Here is a 19,060-nt window from a genome sequence, read left to right on the forward strand (position 1 = left end):
AGTTCATTTTACAATAAACAAGGCAGGATTCCATTGGGGAGCAAACAAAATTATTCTATAAAATGTTTACAAATTTCTCTTTAGCCTCGAGTGACAAAATGCCCCAGTACCTTCTGTTACCCAATAATATAATGATTTTGGGGGTTGAAGTATTGTAGTGTGTCATAGTTTGTGTTAACTGTGAGAAATAGCCAATTATCCGCCAACATTAGAATCCTCTTTTTTCTTTTATTAGCATTTCCTTCAACATCAAAATGATCCCCGCTTAATTGCACTTTTTGGCTTATAGATAAATTAGAACATTTGTATTTGTAAACCACTGATGGGGTGATGACCAAAATGAATTCTCAAGTTGAATATACCATAGGAATCTCTCTTGATGTTTGAAAACAAAGGAGGGTATTTTTAATTTTAAGTTCTGACTTAAGTTAGACATTACAGTGGAAATAGAATAATGCTAAAATAACAGTAAAATTTCCCATACGTCTATTCTTAAAATGAATGTATTACATAAAAAATCACTATTAAAATTGTTTAAAATTCTTACTTGAAAAACTCAAATTATTGTCATCCATTATATACAAGCAAAGTGGACAATGTCAATTAATTTTTAAAGTTAATTGTCATTAAGTGATAATGATATGAAAAAATACAGAGAAACTGTTACTGCGTACTCACTTATAATATTTTTAGATTATTTGTCTTTTTTATCCATAAATTCAACACAGACATACAAATAGTATAGTTGTTACAAACCATCTGTGTACCACATATCTTTATTGTTGGGGAATGTGTCCATGTTAGCGTAGCGGTGAATGGCCTGTGTCCTCGCTAAGGGCATGTGGAGTTCAGAGTTCATTTGCTGTTCACTGCCAGATGAAAGAAATGGTTCACACTTTCAGTTGGGAGTGTTTGGCCAGAATAATGGACACAGAACTTAATGAAATCAAGGCTTTTGCCAATGAACAGTTATCAATGGAGCTTAGGATTTATTCAGTTTTCGTTGTCGCTTGTTGCAGAAATCAGCAGATTACCTTTGTTGTGAAAAATAACGATCATTTTGTGATTTACACTAAAGCACTTGGCTGTTGGAAAAGGTAGGATATATATTCTTAGCCTGGTCTAATTGTATCATTTTATTTGAGTGTACAGTACAATAGAGACTTTGTGACTCTGTGAATGTATTATCCATGGTAATTGACTGGCTGCCTGTGCTGCGCTCTGTTCCTAACCAGAGAGTGAGTGAGTGTGCAGTCGATGGCTGCTTTTACACAGGAGGAGCCAGAGCCGCTTGATTAGATGCGGTGGCCTGTTGTCTTCGGCGCACTGGGTGACACCAGATTTGTAATGGGCGACGTGAACAGATGGAGCCTCCATTGTTAGCCTGGGTGTCTGCATGGTAATGTGAACTGAGTTTCACCCTCCGACCGCTCTGGTGACCTGACCGCGCCTCAGCCTCTTCTCCCACTCTCTCCCTGGATGTGCAGCTCAGGCAGACAGACAAAATCCTGTTTACATACCTCTTGGATTTAACATGTTTTACAATCATGGAGAGTGGTATTGACATAATTGTCTTTCTGCTGTCTATAATCGTATTACACACATACTTACACATTTGCAACAACACAAGCCAACCTCTGGAGACAGCTGGAGATGTGGCGCTTTTAGCCCCTTCCTGCTGTTTGCGGGTCAAGTTTACCAAGTCAAAATGGGCTGTTTGTTTTTCTTTGATTGGAGAGCACCGCTGGGAGCCCCGCCATGTTTATCAGGATGCTGCTGTGATGACACAGTTCTGTAGGATCAGCTTCAATGCAGAAGGCTTGATGTCTTTTCTTAATCTTTATATTTGTTTTACACCCCCAGGGGCTTCTTTATGAATCTTAAAGTTTGCATAAATTACACCGATTTGGGTGGCATATTTTTCTAAACACATTGTAAGTGACATTTTTTATTGTAATAACATTTCTACAAATTGTGAATATTAACTGTTTGCCATTCAATTTGAGCATTATGTTTATGTATATAAAACACAATTTATTTATCATTTGAATGCAAAGAACCTATATTTTTTGTATCAAAATTATTAAAGCTCCCAGCAAATCACTGGAATATAGTAATTTTATTTTATTTGTAAGTTACTGGTGTTACTTCTGAAATCTTTAGGGTTTCTCAAATCACACCTTAGATTTAAACACCATTACCTGCAGTTTAATATATCAGTTGATATTGCATTACTTTTCCTAATAAGATTGTAGCTACATTAGGTTAGTTTAGGGGCTCTTCCATTGGCCACAATGTCTGACCAGTGTGTGAACTTTTGACCTTTAGCCCTTTGCCTAACCATCCTCTGACCTGTCTGCCTTCAGCCCTGAGTTTCTTGAATGATTAGCCTTGCTGTCAAAGAAAGACCATCATTCAGGAAGTTTCTTTGGACTTGGAGATAGCCATCTACTGTATCCATCTGTCAGAATATCTACTCGGAGAATCATTTTTCTCTTGTGTTCATTGGTGTATGGATTTCGTGACATTTGTATAGCGGTTGGTCCTCGTTTGCAAGGAAGGGAGGAATATGCTAATGACCTCTACTCTTCCTCGTTCCCCTCCACTTTCCTCTCCTCCCTCTGATGCTTGCAGCCTGCGTGCTTTTCTAGCTAGAGACATACACTCACATTACGAGGCAGGAGCAGGCTTAGTGCATCGCTGCGACTGCTTGCTATCAGGGTTCAAAAGTTCACGCTATTCCCTGGAGGCTACTGTGCTGCTGCAGATGCTGATAGTCTTTTTCTCCCCCTCTCTCTCCTCTCTCTCTCTCTCTCTCTCTCTCTCTCTCTCTCTCTCTCTCTCTCTCTCTCTCTCTCTCTCTCTCTCTCTCTCTCTCTCTCTCTCTCTCTCTCTCTCTCTGTCTCCCCTGTCTCTCTCGCTCTCTCTCTCTCCCTCACTCTCTCCCCCTCTCTCTCTCTCTCTCTCTCTCTCTCTCTCTCTCTCTCCATCTCTTTCTCTCTCCCTCTCTCCTCTCTCTCTTGCTGTTTACACTATTAATCTTATACAGTCTCTCTCACACACTCACTCACGCGGCCTGGCAAGAAGAGAGAGGCTTGAAGGGGGGATTTGGACGTATTTAACCGAGGGGCATTCATCACTCCTCTCTGGCCTCACCCCCATGCTCCACCAAAAGTCATGGCATGTACTTTCTGCATCCCGCCTGTTTGTAAACCCTTTGATTCAGCTCCTGCTCATTTGCTTTGTTTTATTGTTGCACAGCTTATAATTACACCCTTTCGCTGCCTCTGGTGCAATGCCGCGGGTAAACTCAGGGAAAACTGTGACTTTAAATGTGGGCCGGTCCATCTGTATAGAGGAGCATAGGCAGAATGCAAAGTGTGAAGCTGGGGCAGCGTGGCTCCTAATCTTCCCCAGAGCTGTCAATGTCACAGACAAATAGTAAAACTATCAGATGTGGCGGGTTCACCCAGAGGTTAGCGTTCCCAGGTACCTCCTGCTCGTACTCCCGCTCTCTCCCCCTGCCTTGCAAATGAGAATTTGATTTTGCCCTCCACTGGAATCCATTTCTGGAGATGAATGAAGTTTCAATGCCAAGCCCAGGTGGCCCCGCTGATTTCTTAGGGAAATAAATGGAGATGGGAGAGATGTGTTGGCCTGTACACAGACAGTGACACGAGGCTCTTGGGTCCTCTGGGCTTTCTCTGTTTAATTGTTGCTGTAATGTAGCACTTTAAGGTCATTAACATGCCCTTGTGGAGTTATTGGAGGATGTTGGGGTGCATCCATCTCTGCATCAGAATCTGGGCTCAGCTTTAGGTGCAGTCAGCAGAGTGCAGTGTGCCAACTGGGACAGAGCTGCAGAGGGCTGGTGGGCAGGTGGAGAGCTCTTTATCGCCAATACAAACGATCACCATTGATTTATTGTTTACTCATCTCAAAATATTAGAATAACTTCCATTTCATAACAGCCCACATGACAGGGAACATTCTTTATTTTAAATGAGCTTTTAGTTGTAATAATATACTGGAGCTTATCCATTTAAAATCTGTAATTTTTAATGTTTGTTTCTGGGATGCCAAAACGAACCACGTACAGTGCAAAATGTCAATTGGCACATGGCTACACAATTAATAATTTATGTTATCCGTACATCGTATAAAAAAAATTACAAAAATGCATTAGTTGTTGTAAAGAGTGCTTGTCACATATTAGATTGAAATTATGGGGAGCATTGCGAACACCGCCTTTGGGTGTAAAGCTAATGTTTTTTATGTCCAATTTGACATTTTAAAGGCCACTAAAATAAGTAAATAGAAATAATGAGTATTTGTGGCCCCTATTTAATTCAATTAATTCTTTACTTTTTCATTTTGTTCTGGCAAAAAGAGAGCAGCTATTGGAAATAATTATAAACATAACCATGATAGACAATAATAATCTCGTAATGTTTTATTATTAAATTAAACAAATATTACCTCTTTGTGTGTCATCTCAGCTGTGAAAAAATACAAAAACCTAAACTATTTATATTTATATCATTTTTATTAATTTTAGAACCTGCCATATAATACTCTGGGCCATCTCTAAAAATTATTTATTTTGTATCATTATTTATTACACACATTGAGCAACTGCTTTTATTTTCTATATTTCTATAACACTTGTCGCTCACCTTTAGTGTGTCCTATAATTATTAGTATAATATTCGAACATTGCGACCCTAAGCCTTGAAATAAAACTGTAAAAATTACGGACAGACTGTTGAGATCACACTCACTGTAATAACACGTGCAAACATTCCTTCAGTTTATTGCTAAAATCACATTGCGGTTATCTTAGTGTATATAATTGAAGCATTTTAAAGTTGCAATAACCGTACATTCAGAGGGTGGCTGTGTTGGTTTTCTCAGAGCGTTTTTCCCTCCAGGCTCTTCACGATGACTGCGTTATGCCCTGTTTTCATCACCGATATGCAGTCTCTCTGGTGAGCTCACACTCCTCCATTGTCAGTATTTATATTCTTACTACTCTATGTTTTTTTTCCTTTTTTCGTAGCTGTCAGTGAAGCAGCTCAAAACCATCCCCAGCGATTAGAGGATCATTGTATCTGCAGTTAAGCATTTGAATAGTGGTAGTAAATCTACAAAAGGGAAATTCAGGGTCGCTGTAGACGCGCTTATAGCTGCCCAGGGGGAAGCCGGTGTCACATTGTAAATTTAGCCCCTTAGTGTCTTGTCTTTGGCCGACCTGTTTGGACGGAGAAATCGATATTCTTAAATTGTGTACAGAAAGTGTATATTAGACAATTGCTGGTCAGACCTTTGTTACATTATAGATTAAATTAGTAAGGGGAAATATAATTGCATAATTACTAAAGAAAATAAGGATTTTTTTTTTTTATCCTAAAGGTTTAGTTATATTTCTGTCTTTTTTTTTTTTTTTAACAAATTATTTGTGATATTGATAGATCGGCTTAACGTCCTTCCAGATCACAAAAGTACAATTACAGAAGATAATAAAAATAATACGATTATTCTCATTAATAAATAGCCAAAGGGTTTGATAATATTGATTGATAATTATTTTAACCTTATTGATGTCCCTAAAAAAACAAACAAAAGAACCGGCCTTCCATAATTCCCGCCTCCATTAAACATTATTAGCCCTGGATTCAGGCATGAAGCAGCCTGATATAATGCACTGCATGTTTTCTCTGGTTCAAACACATGCATTAGGAGGATCTAAACATGGTTTATGTATCGATGACTGAAGTCCTAATCAAATCAGGGGGAGGAGAGGAGAGGCACTGCCCTTAACCTCAGAGCCTCTCAGTCTCCTGCTGATGGCCGCTCGCTGGAGGGACGAGCAGCAAAGGCCTCACACTGTAATGAGGAAAAATGTATCAATTTAGCGTGGCCCGCGCCAGGATTGAGCGCTCAGTGGGTGAAGGTGCACTGAGAGAATCCTTTTTCCTAATCAAGGACAGTTTGGTGCAGGCTTGTGGTCTGCCTGCAGTGTGTGTAGCATCAGCAGCAGTGGTCCCGTAGCCCCCAGGGCCTGGAGCCTCCCTGTGCCTCCTGGTTCACCTCATCAGCAGGGTTCAGCCGGGGGTCAGGTCCTGCCCCCTGACGCTGCCTTCACTCCAATACCTCAAGCAAAGGCACTGGGAAAGGCTCCACACTCAAGGACTGAGCAAAGGAGAAAGAAAACATACAATAACTTAGCCATGATCTATGCTTTAAAGGAGCTATGGGCAATAACGTCACCTGTCAAATGCTCCCCTGTTTTCATATCAACAGAGAATACACTTCCTATGAGCCAGGAATTTCATTGAAGTTGTCTTCTCCCTACGTATTGTATTGTACATTACAGTTATTGATTGATATAATCACATATGTCTTATAATTTGGGATTTAAATACTTAATGCGTGTATATTTATATATATTTTTTCTTTTTTATTTGGCTCACATGGCTCATATAAAGTGCTATTGGTAACATTTAATATAAAAGACATCACCTTATATTTCCATGAAAATAATGTATATTCATGCATTTATTGGAAATGAATATTATGATTTTCATGTACCAATTTTTTAGTTTTATTTAATTTTTAAACTACTCTACACTACATTTCACTTGCTTGGCATTTTACATATAAAACCCATTCTATCAGTGCGCTTTAAAAAGTCTCTTAAAAGTATAGTTGTCACATACGTTCTCTTCTCTGCCACCTGCTTTGTTCCTCTCTCCCTGAGTCTTGCTGCTGTGAAGCTGTTTTCTACGTATAGCATTATCGCCTTATATGGCACCATCGACATCTTCTGGTGTTTTCAAAACATCTTCTTTGCATTATGGCCACAGTTAGATATAATGTCACATATTAGTCCTCCAACCCCACCATTTTGATTCACTCTGTATCCAGGCTTTGATTGACTTTCAGCCTAACTAAAGTGGATTTTAATGAGAGAATACATTAACTCCCTCTGGTCATGCTAACATAAATCAGCCTTTTCTTGCGGGATCCACTGCTGAGCTCATAACACCACGCTGAGAGAGTGTGAATAACCAAATGAGAGATCGTGAATGTGGCAAACCGCTGGCAGCCCCGGACTCATTGTTGTGCGTCGTCCCCACCGCCGAACAACTCCAGCAGCATCACAACAGAGCCACACACTGCTCCACTAGCTCTCCATACAGCCATCATTTATCAAGATCAATTAAACGCATATCTCTGGTCAGCTTGTATTGATTATTTTCGTCCATTTGGTAATGCGGTGACTCACATGTTTTGTTTCTGATTACCAGTGGCAGCAGTTAGTTTCAGTTCGCTCATCCTCACCTCCACTTACCAAACACAGCAGTGCCAGGCGTTTCATTTATCTGATTCTCTTTGTTAGTAATTGTACACAGTTAAATAGGTTAGGCTGAAATATCAATAAATTGCCATCAAATTAATGTCAATAGCAATGCTGTGGATGGTGCTAATTAAAAAGCAAAAGGGATGAAAATGAAGTCAAGGCATTGCCCTGAATAATTGATAACGCAATTTATGATTTTTATGAAAGAGTGCCGTCTGTCTGCGATTCTGATGAGGCTGTAATTAGATGCATTAATGTGTCTCCGTGTACCAGACTACAAACTCAAACACTGATGATTGTTGGGTTTTTTTACTCGCCAAATTACACATTTTGGAATAACATTACCTCTAAATATCTACTTAAATTTGCATCGCTCCCAAAGAGGTGTTATGGTCTCATTTTCATTAAAGGCAACTTTTAACTCTGGGCCAATCAGAAGCTGCTTTTGTGTGATTTGGGATTAAAAGTGAACCAGATAATGGGAATAAGCTGTGTTTGTTGCTAGGCTGCATTTGACAAGTTTTCAGCAATTAAGTCACCTGCCTAGCACACCTTTTTAAATGAATAATGGAAAAAAATTAATTAATAAAATCCTTGATGACAGTTCATTCAAGGTCACTAAACTGTAACACACTTTATAATAACTAAAGTTTCATTAGTCTCAATAAAATGCTTAATTCATAATGAACAAATAGTATATTAAGAATGATCCAGGCTTAGTAACTACTTTAACATACGTGAACCCCTAACCATAACCCCTTAATTAAGTAATTACTAAGCCATTATATCATTACATTGTAAATCTTTCTTATATATATATATATATATATATATATATATATATATATATATATATATATATATATATATATATATATATAATAATTTGTCCATTATGATTTAAGTTTTTATTTGTGGTTTATTAAGACTAATTAAGGTTTACCTATTATAAAGCTGTTCCTTTGCATTCTACACTATAAAATAGAAAATGACATAATGTAATTGTTGTTCTTCGTACCTAAACCTGATACATTTTTGGTAATTAAACAGTGCTTTTTTAAACAACAGTTATGCTGTTGTCTTGTTAATATGTTGTTGTTTCTGTCTCGTACAATGTTAATACTTTTAACAGTGCACCAGAGTAAAGTGGGGTCAGGTCACTTTGTCGTGTGAGAGTAAAGCACACGTGAATGCGTAATGTTTATTGACTCTAGCAGATCAGACTGATCCCGTGTTGATTCTGTACCTCCTCATCTATTAGCCGAGCTCGACCTTTGAGATAAATGAAGAGCCGGGGAGGCAGACAGACGAGGGGATTAGAAGTGGGCCGCAACAGGGAAGCCAGGCCAGAAAAATGAACGGACTGCCAGCGGATGGATGAGGTGGGGGAGCGTAATGGCGCTGTTTGTTATGATGTACTGAATCAGGTTCTCTTTGACAAAACAGTCCTTAGCACCTATGTATTTATAGTGTCACCTCTCAGTCCATCCACAAAGGCAGGCCAATGAAATGTGAGTGTGTTACTGCACTGAGGTGTCTGGGGCGCTGCTCTACCGTGACCTGCTCATCCGTCAGGCCCACGGCGGCGGCGACGGCGTGGGGGTTATCTGATCACAAACCTGATTGTGGTCAACACTGATGCGTAAATCTCAGGAATGTTTGCAAAGAAAAAGCCCAATATCAACTGCTCTCATTTTGTACTTTAGATTAAGACTGTTAGGACAAAACCATTCAAACCCTGACAAAGCAATGGACTTCAAATTACAAGTACAAGAGATGGTATCAGCAAATTGTAGTGGGCATTTAGCAGCAAGGTCTTTTCTAGTTCCTGTACAAAGAGCTTCTTGCTTCTCTTGTATTGGGAGATTATTTTGGTTTAAAACAGAAGAGCTAGTTACGGCTTGACATGTTTGGTTTTTCCCAGCTCCAGTGAACAGCTCCTCTCCAAAAGGGATGGACTCCAGGCATTCCCCCTGTCATCAACAGTCTGAATAGGGTGTCACATTGAGTTGTGTAAATGGTCTTTAAATTGTTTCTGTGCTTTGTGTTAAAAAGCTGCCTCACGCTCCCTCCACATTGCCTCTAATGCCCAGTGATGAATGAGTGTGGAGGAAGTGAGGTCTTTGTTTTTGACACTTGGAAAAAACAGGGTCTCTTGTAAAAATACACAGAGTAAGATGCCCCCGAGGTTGACCCTGTAGCATCTAGTTCTGGGTGATGTCTTGTTTGGGGATCAAGTATCACACAAAATGTGAATGGACCATAAAATGAACCACAAAGAGGCCGAAATATCACTTTAAGCTCTTGTTTGGGAGATTACACTAGATGTTTATGCTCATTTTATAGTTCTGCTGTATTTTTATATTGTCTCATTTATAGCAAGATCTTAAATTGGAATCTGTGGTGTCACTTGATAAGTTCAAGAAAACTGTAAAAAGTGTGGTGACTGAGATGTGTGTATGTTTTTCTTGAGAGATGCAAATGGTTTTATAACATGATATTTTGTGATTTTACGGTTTTGTATTATGCTGTGTTGGCTGCTACCTTGGCCAGGTCTCTCTTGAAATGGGACCTCCTGGTTAAATAAAGGTTAAAAAAATAGAAGATATACTCAATATTCTAATTTTGCATATCTTCAGAACAACACATATTGCCCACCCCTAGAAGCATCATTTTGAACATAGAGAAACAGCAAGCAGAAGATTGTCAGTTAAACAGACTTGGCTTCATGTTGCGTTATAGATAAATGATTATAACCTGGTGTCATATGTCCTTTGCTTTTTGCTTTTTTGCTTATGTAACAGCTGCACTACTTAAGTTAATGCTCTGAAGTTGTACTCTTGTTACGATGAAGATTTGACTTTGCAAATTAGTTAGAGTTGTTTGAATTCCCGCTGGAAGGCCGTGGCCATTAAAAGAGCAATCTGAGTAGATGAATGGACTGCAATGCTCAGCAGCACTGTAAATGTATTGATCCCAATTTCCTAAAGCCGGCCATGTATTTGATCCACTGTGCGGCAGTCATGTCCATTGTATATGCATGAGTGCACAAATGGGAACTAGAAGATATAAAAATTATTATAACTTTTTGTATTTACAGATTTTGAGGATATCTCCATAGTGGCTGTCCAGGACCTTGCCCCCATAAAGCACGATTACTTGGAAAAGAGGCGGCGAGGTATGGCTGAACTGGGTTATGTTATTTACAATGAGTAAAGAGTGTAACCATATTTAAATCCTATAGCTGGCACAGTCTGCTAATTTGCATATGAAAAACAGCTGCATCAGTTGTAAAGACACTGTCCCCTTTCTTTAGACCACAGCTTCTTTGGCTCTGAATGGCAGAAGAGGTGGTGTGTCATTCACAAAAATATATTCTTCTATTTTGGAACGGAGAAAGGTTGGTTTCAGCAATCATATGAAACATAAAAAAGTATTACAAATAATGTGTTTTCTTTTCTAGATAAGCAGCAAAAGGGAGCCTTTTATATTAATGGATACAAGGCAGAATTAGTGACAAATCTCAGAAAGGACTCCAAGAAAAATGCCTGTTTTGAGCTCACTGCTCATGGGAAACGGTCTTTTCAGGTTTGGATTTTCACAGATTACTTTAGAGAATTAATAATTAGATCATTATTAACATCTTGCACAAATAATAAATAATTTTAAAAGATACATTATTTTTGTTTAATATCAACACATTTTGTGAATAACTCAATTTGTTGTTTTCTTCCCTTGTAGTTTGCAGCAAACAGTCCTCAAGATGCCCGAGATTGGGTGGATGAAATCAATTTTATAACTAAAGGTCTTGGTACTTTTTTATGACATCCCTTGCATGTCTGCCTGTCCTGAAAGAGGAATCTCTTCTATCAGTTTGCTGTTTTGTGCACTCTTATCTGAATCCAGGGCATAAGGATGCAGAAGGTCACGTTGTTTAGACTGTAAATCACTCTGAAACACATTTGTGATTAAGGCCATATCAATAACACAGGCCTGACTTTTTAAAGTGCCACTGGGTAATTTGAAATACAGTTAAAGAAGTGCCAAAGATATATTTGGTAAATGTGTGCCTAAAGTTTCTGAGGGGCAGAAAGGTCAGAAATGAAAGGGAGGATTTTATCATGGCCGCTTCATAGAAAACTCTCCAATCTGTCATTAGTTGAACAGGGTGATCTTATGTGTGTAGTTGCTGTAGTCTCCCTCCCCCGGCGCACACTCCTCCCCTAACCCACCTACCGAATTCCAACTTACAGGAAATTGATTGGTAGATGTTCTGGTTATCCTCCTCTGACATTGATTTCTGCATGGCGGCTGGTGTACGGCCGAGGACCTGATACCCTGTGTTTCAGTGTCCAGTCGCCTGCAATGAGACAGCTCTTTCATCTGAGCGCGCCGCTAAAATGGGCTCAAGTCGGCCCACTGATTTGCGGGAAGTAACAGACACTCAGTAGTTTGTCTTACTTCCTAGAGGGCCTTTTATAGTCGAATAAGCAGTCTCATATAATTCAATTTATAAATTTTAAATCATACACTTGGATACCAAATCAACTTTTATGTTAAAAGGATAGGGTGAGATTTAACTTGATGGATATCACATAGCAGATTCACTTGTTTAGACAGATTGTAATTCACTATAGTGCAGGTAACAAAAGGGGGAAAAAATCCTAAATCAAATTAGAATGGAGTATAGTATTATATTAGAGCTAAAACATATACACTATATATGCTAAACATACAAATATATGGGGTTGAGATTTACGTTGTAGTTACTAAACCTGAATCACTATTCATTATACATTTCTTGATTTTTTATTTTTTTTTCGATTGATTTGGCTAATTAATGTGTAGTTATTATAGTGTTACCAATATGTTTTTATAATTTTCAATTCATTATATGTGAGGATTTTATTTAAGACATTTATTTATTAAATTGTAGACCTTCAATCTGAACAAATTCCTTGTGACGAAGACGAGGAGGAGGGCCTTGATGAGGAGGACTCATATGATGATATTGAAGGAGTAATGGGGGGTCCCGTCCCACCACCGCCTGGTGCCCTGCCGCTGCCTGGTGCCCTGCCGCTGCCTGGTGCCCTGCCACATGCTACACAGGGAGGGCAAGAGGAGGACGATGAGGGGGAAGAAATCTACCAGGTGGTGCCAGGTAAAAAAAAAAAAAGTTATAATATTGTTATATTATATAATAATGTTATATTATATTAAAAGGTGCACTATGTAACATTTTTGGTGGAGGGTCCGGAATGTTCTACAGTATGGCTTCCATATTGTTTGTGTGTATTTTATTCCACAAAAATAACTTGGAAAAGCATGCATTCTTTCTGTGAGTGAGGTCGCCTCTCCATAGATCTGACCTAACTTGGCGTGGAGGCATTACCTGCTTTTGTGTCTATGGAAATAGAGAAGGTTAATGCCATACTGTGGAATATTTTAGACAAAGCAGTAATATTTCCATGGCAACAGGCAGCTGGCAGACTCTTCAACAGAAAAGTTACATAGTGTACATTTAAAAATGATGACGATTCAGGCTCACTTACTACTGTATTAATACCCTCACCTCTTAATTAAAAAGCCTGAACCATTTTTAATAAAGTATTTGTTCATTATAAATTAAGTCTTGCTTTTATTAAGGCTGTAAATTGTGCCGTTATTATAAAGTGTTATTGTGTTAACTTCACACAAACAAAAAAACACAAAGCAGCAACAAACACATCCACAGCAACAGCCCAAATGGATAGGAGACAATGCAGGCGAGCTGTACACCACCCCCATGATACTTGGTCAGACAAATAGACAGTGCCTCGCCCTCTCTGTCTTACACACTTAAAGCCTAAGGGATCTCAGAGGCAGGGTATATTTGTGATGATCTCTGCTGGCCGCGAAATTTGTGTTGCCAGGTACCTCCCTATCACCTCCGCCACTTGCCGACTGTAACTCATTGTAAATCAACCAACACTAATAAGCTTGTCATAGCCAGGGTGGCTATGGTAGAGTCACGCCGTGCAACACAAGTGAGATTTTCCATGAAGCAAAAGCCTTTACATCGATGTCCTTTTGTTAGAGATTTGAAAATATGACTGTGGTTATCTCGTTGAAATCTCTAAGTGCTGTGTAGTTTGCAGCTGCTTTGTCATAGATGTACAATTAGCTAATGTTGCCATGGCACTGAAACTGAAGTCAATTTTTTTCAATCCACAAAACTAAGATTTGGCTGAACTTGCCTAGCAACAGCAAATTTGTTGAAAGAGAGACAAAAGTTCATTTTTTGTGGCTCAAAATAGTACAGAGGCGTCTAACGTCCCATAATTAACTAATATTGCAGTTTGATTGAGAATATTGAGATTCAGGGAAAGTGCAAGTCTCACCAAAAGTAGCCCAAGTCCCGTTTGTCAGCGGGGGCTACCAAATCCAGAGGACAAAAGGGGTGATCTGATCTTTTCAGGGCCATCGTCCATCACTCTCTGTATTAAATAAGATACATCAAGATTTAGTTTCACCCTGTGAGTACATTACCTTTGCCAAAATCACTGGTGAGAGGGGAATCTGTCTTGAAACTGTCATGCTGGCGTTCAAAGCCATCTGGGAAGAGGTACAGATCCTGACCACAGATGGCATATCAAATGACAGCCTCTTTCGTTCACTTTCTCACCCCTTCACTTATCAATCATTAGCACCTCTCTTTGCTAACAAGCATCTCCATATTTGGAAAATACTATTAACTAAAGTAGTACACATTTAAATCTAATTCATGTAGGGTGACTATTTCTGCCACTCTGAACAGCAGCGTGCGTTATCTCTGATCAATACTTAAAATAATTAATTACACAAAATCTGACTTTTCCATTGATTTTTGTTCTTAATATAATCCAGATTGCTGTATTTATAAAAGCCTGCTATTAGATGTACGTTATTTGGTTGCACAAACAATACTCTGTCTATATTAAAATACATATTGAATAGTCACACACATCTTTCCATCTCCAGACCTTAAACGATCTCAAGCCTTCATTCAAACACTGTCTGTTATTTTTAAACAGTCATAACCGTATAGACTTATTGACCATATTGAAAAGTTCCCAGTCCAGACGTGGAGCGCACACGACCCCTAACGTGCATGTAGTTATAAATGTGCGACATGTATCCTGCTGTGGGCGTGTGTGTGCGCGTGTCTCTTTCCCTGTTCCTGGAAGTGGAGGCGCAGGTTGTGCTGGGAGGTGGATTGTGTTGCTTGGTTGTGGCATGGCTGTCAGGCTGGTAGTGTTGAGGATGGATGTGGGAGACAGAGGGCAGGCATATCACAGTGTCCCCTCTCAGACCACCGAGAGCCACGCCCCAAAGTCAATGACACATCCAACGCCCCTGCGCACTTCCCCGCAATGTTACCACCCACAATGTTGAAATGAAGTGATTTAGGACTATTTAGCAATACATTTGGCACACGTACAGTATTTGTCCAAATGTCTGCACAGGGATACACGGAAGGAAAAACAAAATGAAAATAATAATGGTTATAGGTGAGAGATCAAAACAATATGAGGCTGATATTCACAACTATTAACATATCTGCTATTGGCCTTTAACCTCCACACTATACTAGACCCTAATATGTTGTTAAAACACACATGACTCTTAGTTTGAACACAAGTGCATATGTAGATAGCACTATACAAAATGTGACACCCTTCTCTTATAGATTTATGTATTATTATTTATTTGTTTAAAAGTCCTATCTTTTTTAATCAATAATTTTTTAATGAGTCAGGTTTCCATCTTCTTACTTTTGTGAAGTTCATTTCATATTCATGTATGATAGTTAGCTTCTATTTTATTTTAATCAAACAACTTCTAAGTGAGATGTATGTACCTTGCAATGTGCTAATTAATTACGTGGCCCTGTACAAGGTAAAAACCTCTCACTTATAAGTTGTCTGATTAAAAGAAAATAAAAGGCTAATTTCCATCTTTTTGTACATGTGTCCCAAGACTGCTAAAAGTCTCCTGGTTTGTGTTTATGGTTCAGTGGTTAGAGCGTGTGCAGGATAACTCAAGTCACAGAATTGGGTGATCTATGTCTAATCTTTGCCCCTCATAGTCTAAAAATTATACTTCTTGCTTGATGTAGCATCATAAATATATCTTCTTAATCCATTTTTAATAGGTAGAGGCAATAAGTGACATATTTACAGAAATGTTACAAAATGATTGAAATCATTTTTGTGTGTACCACCCTGGTCTCAGTGTAAACCTGTGGGAAGCACACACATCTATTTGAAAACTGAAAAATATCTACTAATAATTTATATGTACTCAAATTAATAATGCAGTGATTTTTTGCAGATGACATGTTAGACCCTGCCGAGAATGACTCAATAGGTAAGAATGTTTTATTTTATTTTTCTCAAATGTGATATATTTCAACTGTCCATGCTTATTTAACTATACCCTCTTTTTCAGATCGGTCTAAAGATTATGCTAACTATTTCCAATGCTTATGGGACTGTGAAGCCAATGAACCAGATGAGCTGTCTTTCCAAAGAGGAGACATCATCTACATTCTCAGCAAGGTCAGTACTACTATCACAGCAGAAATAACCCAACAAATTTAACTATATAAACTTTGCACCTAAATGCGTTTTAAAACAACACCATCCGTAGTTGCACTTTGACCCCTGTTGACGCAATTACACAAGCGTAACTCCAAAATACGTGATTATTTAAGGGTTAAACAACATCTTGTCTAGTAATAACTTCACCCTCATTTGCTTCCCCAGAACATGCTGATATCGAAGTCTAAATTTGCCTGTTAGTGTGCGCTTGTGTCCTGATACAGCAGTGAAACGCCAGCAGTGGCATTGTCTATTTCCCAGGCCACTAGGGTGAAGTGCTATTGAGGCGCTGTGTAATGGCACTGTTGTTCATTATACTGCCTCTATCACTGGGGTTAATTGAGTAGGCAGCCAAGCGAGGTTCTTCCTTTCTGTTTGACATAAACTGCAGGTGAAGCCATCTTGCATCTCAGTCTCTTTCTATAAATCCATTTTCCCCTCGTGTTTTATGGCCATTGTGTAGTTACATGCAGAGTATCCACCAGTGAAGAGCCACCCTACTGGAAATCAATGTCCTGTAATTTGGACACTTTCACTCTGTTGCATGCAGGCACTTGCTTCTCCGCTGTTTCTATTGGTTGGTTTGAAATTGAATCATAATGAGCTGTGTTTAGCCTAAATTATCTGAAGTATGAAAAGAGAGAGAAGAGAGATTACAGTTTCAGCCATTTTGCAGTAATTACACATTGGAAATGGTAATATATTGTGATCATGGTTTCATATTATATTGTATTGTTTTTAAAATTGGACTTAGTTTGACCATCAGCCTCTGTTGGTCAGAAAATATATATTGTAGTGTTGTCATGATTTTTAAAATTTCAAATGAGATTTTGATACTAAGGAAAAGCTCGATACTGATTTCAATACCACAGTCATAATTAAAATACTCTTTTACACAATAGAGTGTAATTATCAACACAAAATATTAGTTTAATGTTACTATATGGTGTTTTAATAATTTGGAAATAGATAAAAATGAAACAAAACATGTATGATTTTCTTATGTTATATTTTACAGTGTTGATACTTGTTCAAATAAATATCAAGTTTCAAGAGAGCCAAATAAAAAGACAATCAAACCATACATAAAGACAGAAATCCAACATTTTACTAATACAGTGATTGAAATGCACAATCAAACTTCGATGATGTAGACAGCAGGTAAAATACTGCAGCGTCATCGAGGATCCAGCTTTAATTGAGGTGTCACTGGCAGCTAAATAGATGAGATGCGTAGTTGGCTGTCTGTATGTTTGATTGAGGGAAAGTCAAAACAGCCAAATCTATATTTTATATTCACATAACAAAGACACTGCATATTCAACAAGCAGAGTCCTGGCTCCGAGCTGCACTTCACCTTCATCTTAGCTTTACTTTGTATCACTTTCCTCTGTACAGATCACATTACCAGTTCACTTCAAGCCTTAAAAACAAACTTAGGCCAAGTTGACAGGGTTATAGTAGCTTACATTAATGGCACTTACTTTTGTTGTGTTAACCTGTTGCCAAAAGACATAACACAATGACAAACTATGAGAGATTCTAACTTTCCTCTAAAATATTTCAAGAGAGGAGCTGTAAATTATTTCATGGACGGTTAGCAATGGTTTAAGTTCAAGAAAAGACTCAACTCCACTCATGCCCTATTTTGCCCCAATAACGCCACATTAGCCTCTTGAAAAGCATTATTTAGGTTATAGCCTGTAATCGCCTATTCATTTTAATGACCCCTTTGGGAGGACTTCCCTGTGTCGTAACTATGTTCATACAAGGCCCACTGGTGTTCAGTTTTACGGGGGATTCCGGAGAACCCTGACCTCCGTGAGTGAAATACGGGCCCTTGGCTAGAACTCAAGTCTGTCGCTTAACTGGGGACCCAGACACACGAAATGGCCGTAATAAAAGCGGAGCTCATAAATTCACATAGAGGGTGGGAGGCCTGGTTGTCTGTGCTGTTATGTCAACACTGACCATAATTACAAGGTAATAAGGACACGCTCTAAGTGCTAAATCAATGGTGCTAACAAACTGTTATTTTTAAAGCTCGGATGTGATTGACTCCTGAAGTGCAGAATGGGATAGCCACAGGCCTGGTGTCATATGGCTGTGAACTGAGGAGAACATGCCGATTGTATAAAAGGCCCTCATCCATCATTATCGATCTCTCACTTACTGTAAAGTGGGGGCATTTTTACTGTATTTGTGTGTTTTTTCCCTTGTGTATTTTACGGTCGGTGTGTGCCGGCTGTGTGTGGCTGTGCATATCTCTGTATCACTGACAAAGTAAATAAATTAGGAACCTCACAACTCATATGAATCCCATTAGTTCAAGTGAATTAATCTTGTAGTGTGCCCATGCGGCTGGTTCTCACTCCTCTGCATTCGCTGGTGATGCTCAGCTGCTGATACATGGGACACAAACGCACCGTGAAATCTGTCTTGTGATTCTTGTTGTGGCATTTCATTTCTGAGAGCTTGCATTTTTCTAACGCACATTACGCCTTTTTCTGACATTATAGCATGTGGTGACAAATCTGAGCCTGCTTCCTTTTTGCACTGTCACACCCTTTGGTGTGGCAGACGCTTTTGTGACGAATTGTAAAGATTGGATTCAGCAACATTGCCAAAAATGTGCCAATGCGTGCCAGAGTTCATAGTCCCTTGTAAACCGTTGTTTTAATACTCGAAATTATCGCTGAAAGATTCAAGATAATACAATCTTATTAAAATTGCAACATGCACTATGCAAATCACAAAGGCTACAATTATTTAAGTAATATTATGGCCTCCACATACTTAGACAAACGTTATTGATTCACAAGGGAAGGGACAGTGCATAATCCCATAATAAACCTTGTAGTTTAGACCTCTGAAATGTGAATCTTATTTGTTTAGCATTTACATTTTCATTCTTCTATCAGATGGTCATTCACCTAAGCATGTTCAAATGTAAACTGTGAACTAAATCTTGTTAAAATTTAAATAATACATCTAATCACAATATTTGTTTCAAAATGGACAATTTAATATTTTTTCCAAGTATTTTCCAAAAACAGTTTGCCCTTGTTTGTGTACA

At 38.6% G+C, this 19,060-nt stretch overlaps 1 protein-coding gene across 2 annotated transcripts in view; it reads left to right on the forward strand.

Annotated features, from left to right (window-relative positions):
- The window catches only part of skap1 (src kinase associated phosphoprotein 1), a 34,335-nt gene that overhangs the window by 4,525 nt on the left and 10,750 nt on the right, over positions 1 to 19,060 (forward strand). For both annotated transcript variants that reach the window (XM_020918112.2, XM_055150145.1), the window contains exons 5-11: positions 10,464 to 10,541; positions 10,680 to 10,763; positions 10,827 to 10,951; positions 11,105 to 11,168; positions 12,300 to 12,524; positions 15,716 to 15,751; positions 15,833 to 15,942. In XM_020918112.2, coding sequence (XP_020773771.1) covers positions 10,464 to 10,541; positions 10,680 to 10,763; positions 10,827 to 10,951; positions 11,105 to 11,168; positions 12,300 to 12,524; positions 15,716 to 15,751; positions 15,833 to 15,942 — 722 coding nt within the window. The remainder of the gene's footprint in view (positions 1 to 10,463; positions 10,542 to 10,679; positions 10,764 to 10,826; positions 10,952 to 11,104; positions 11,169 to 12,299; positions 12,525 to 15,715; positions 15,752 to 15,832; positions 15,943 to 19,060) is intronic.

The sequence above is a fragment of the Boleophthalmus pectinirostris genome, unplaced genomic scaffold (assembly GCF_026225935.1).
Source record: "Boleophthalmus pectinirostris isolate CB_2022bp ecotype Guang Dong unplaced genomic scaffold, ASM2622593v1 HiC_scaffold_14, whole genome shotgun sequence".
In the NCBI taxonomy this organism is placed as follows: Eukaryota; Metazoa; Chordata; class Actinopteri; order Gobiiformes; family Gobiidae; genus Boleophthalmus; species Boleophthalmus pectinirostris.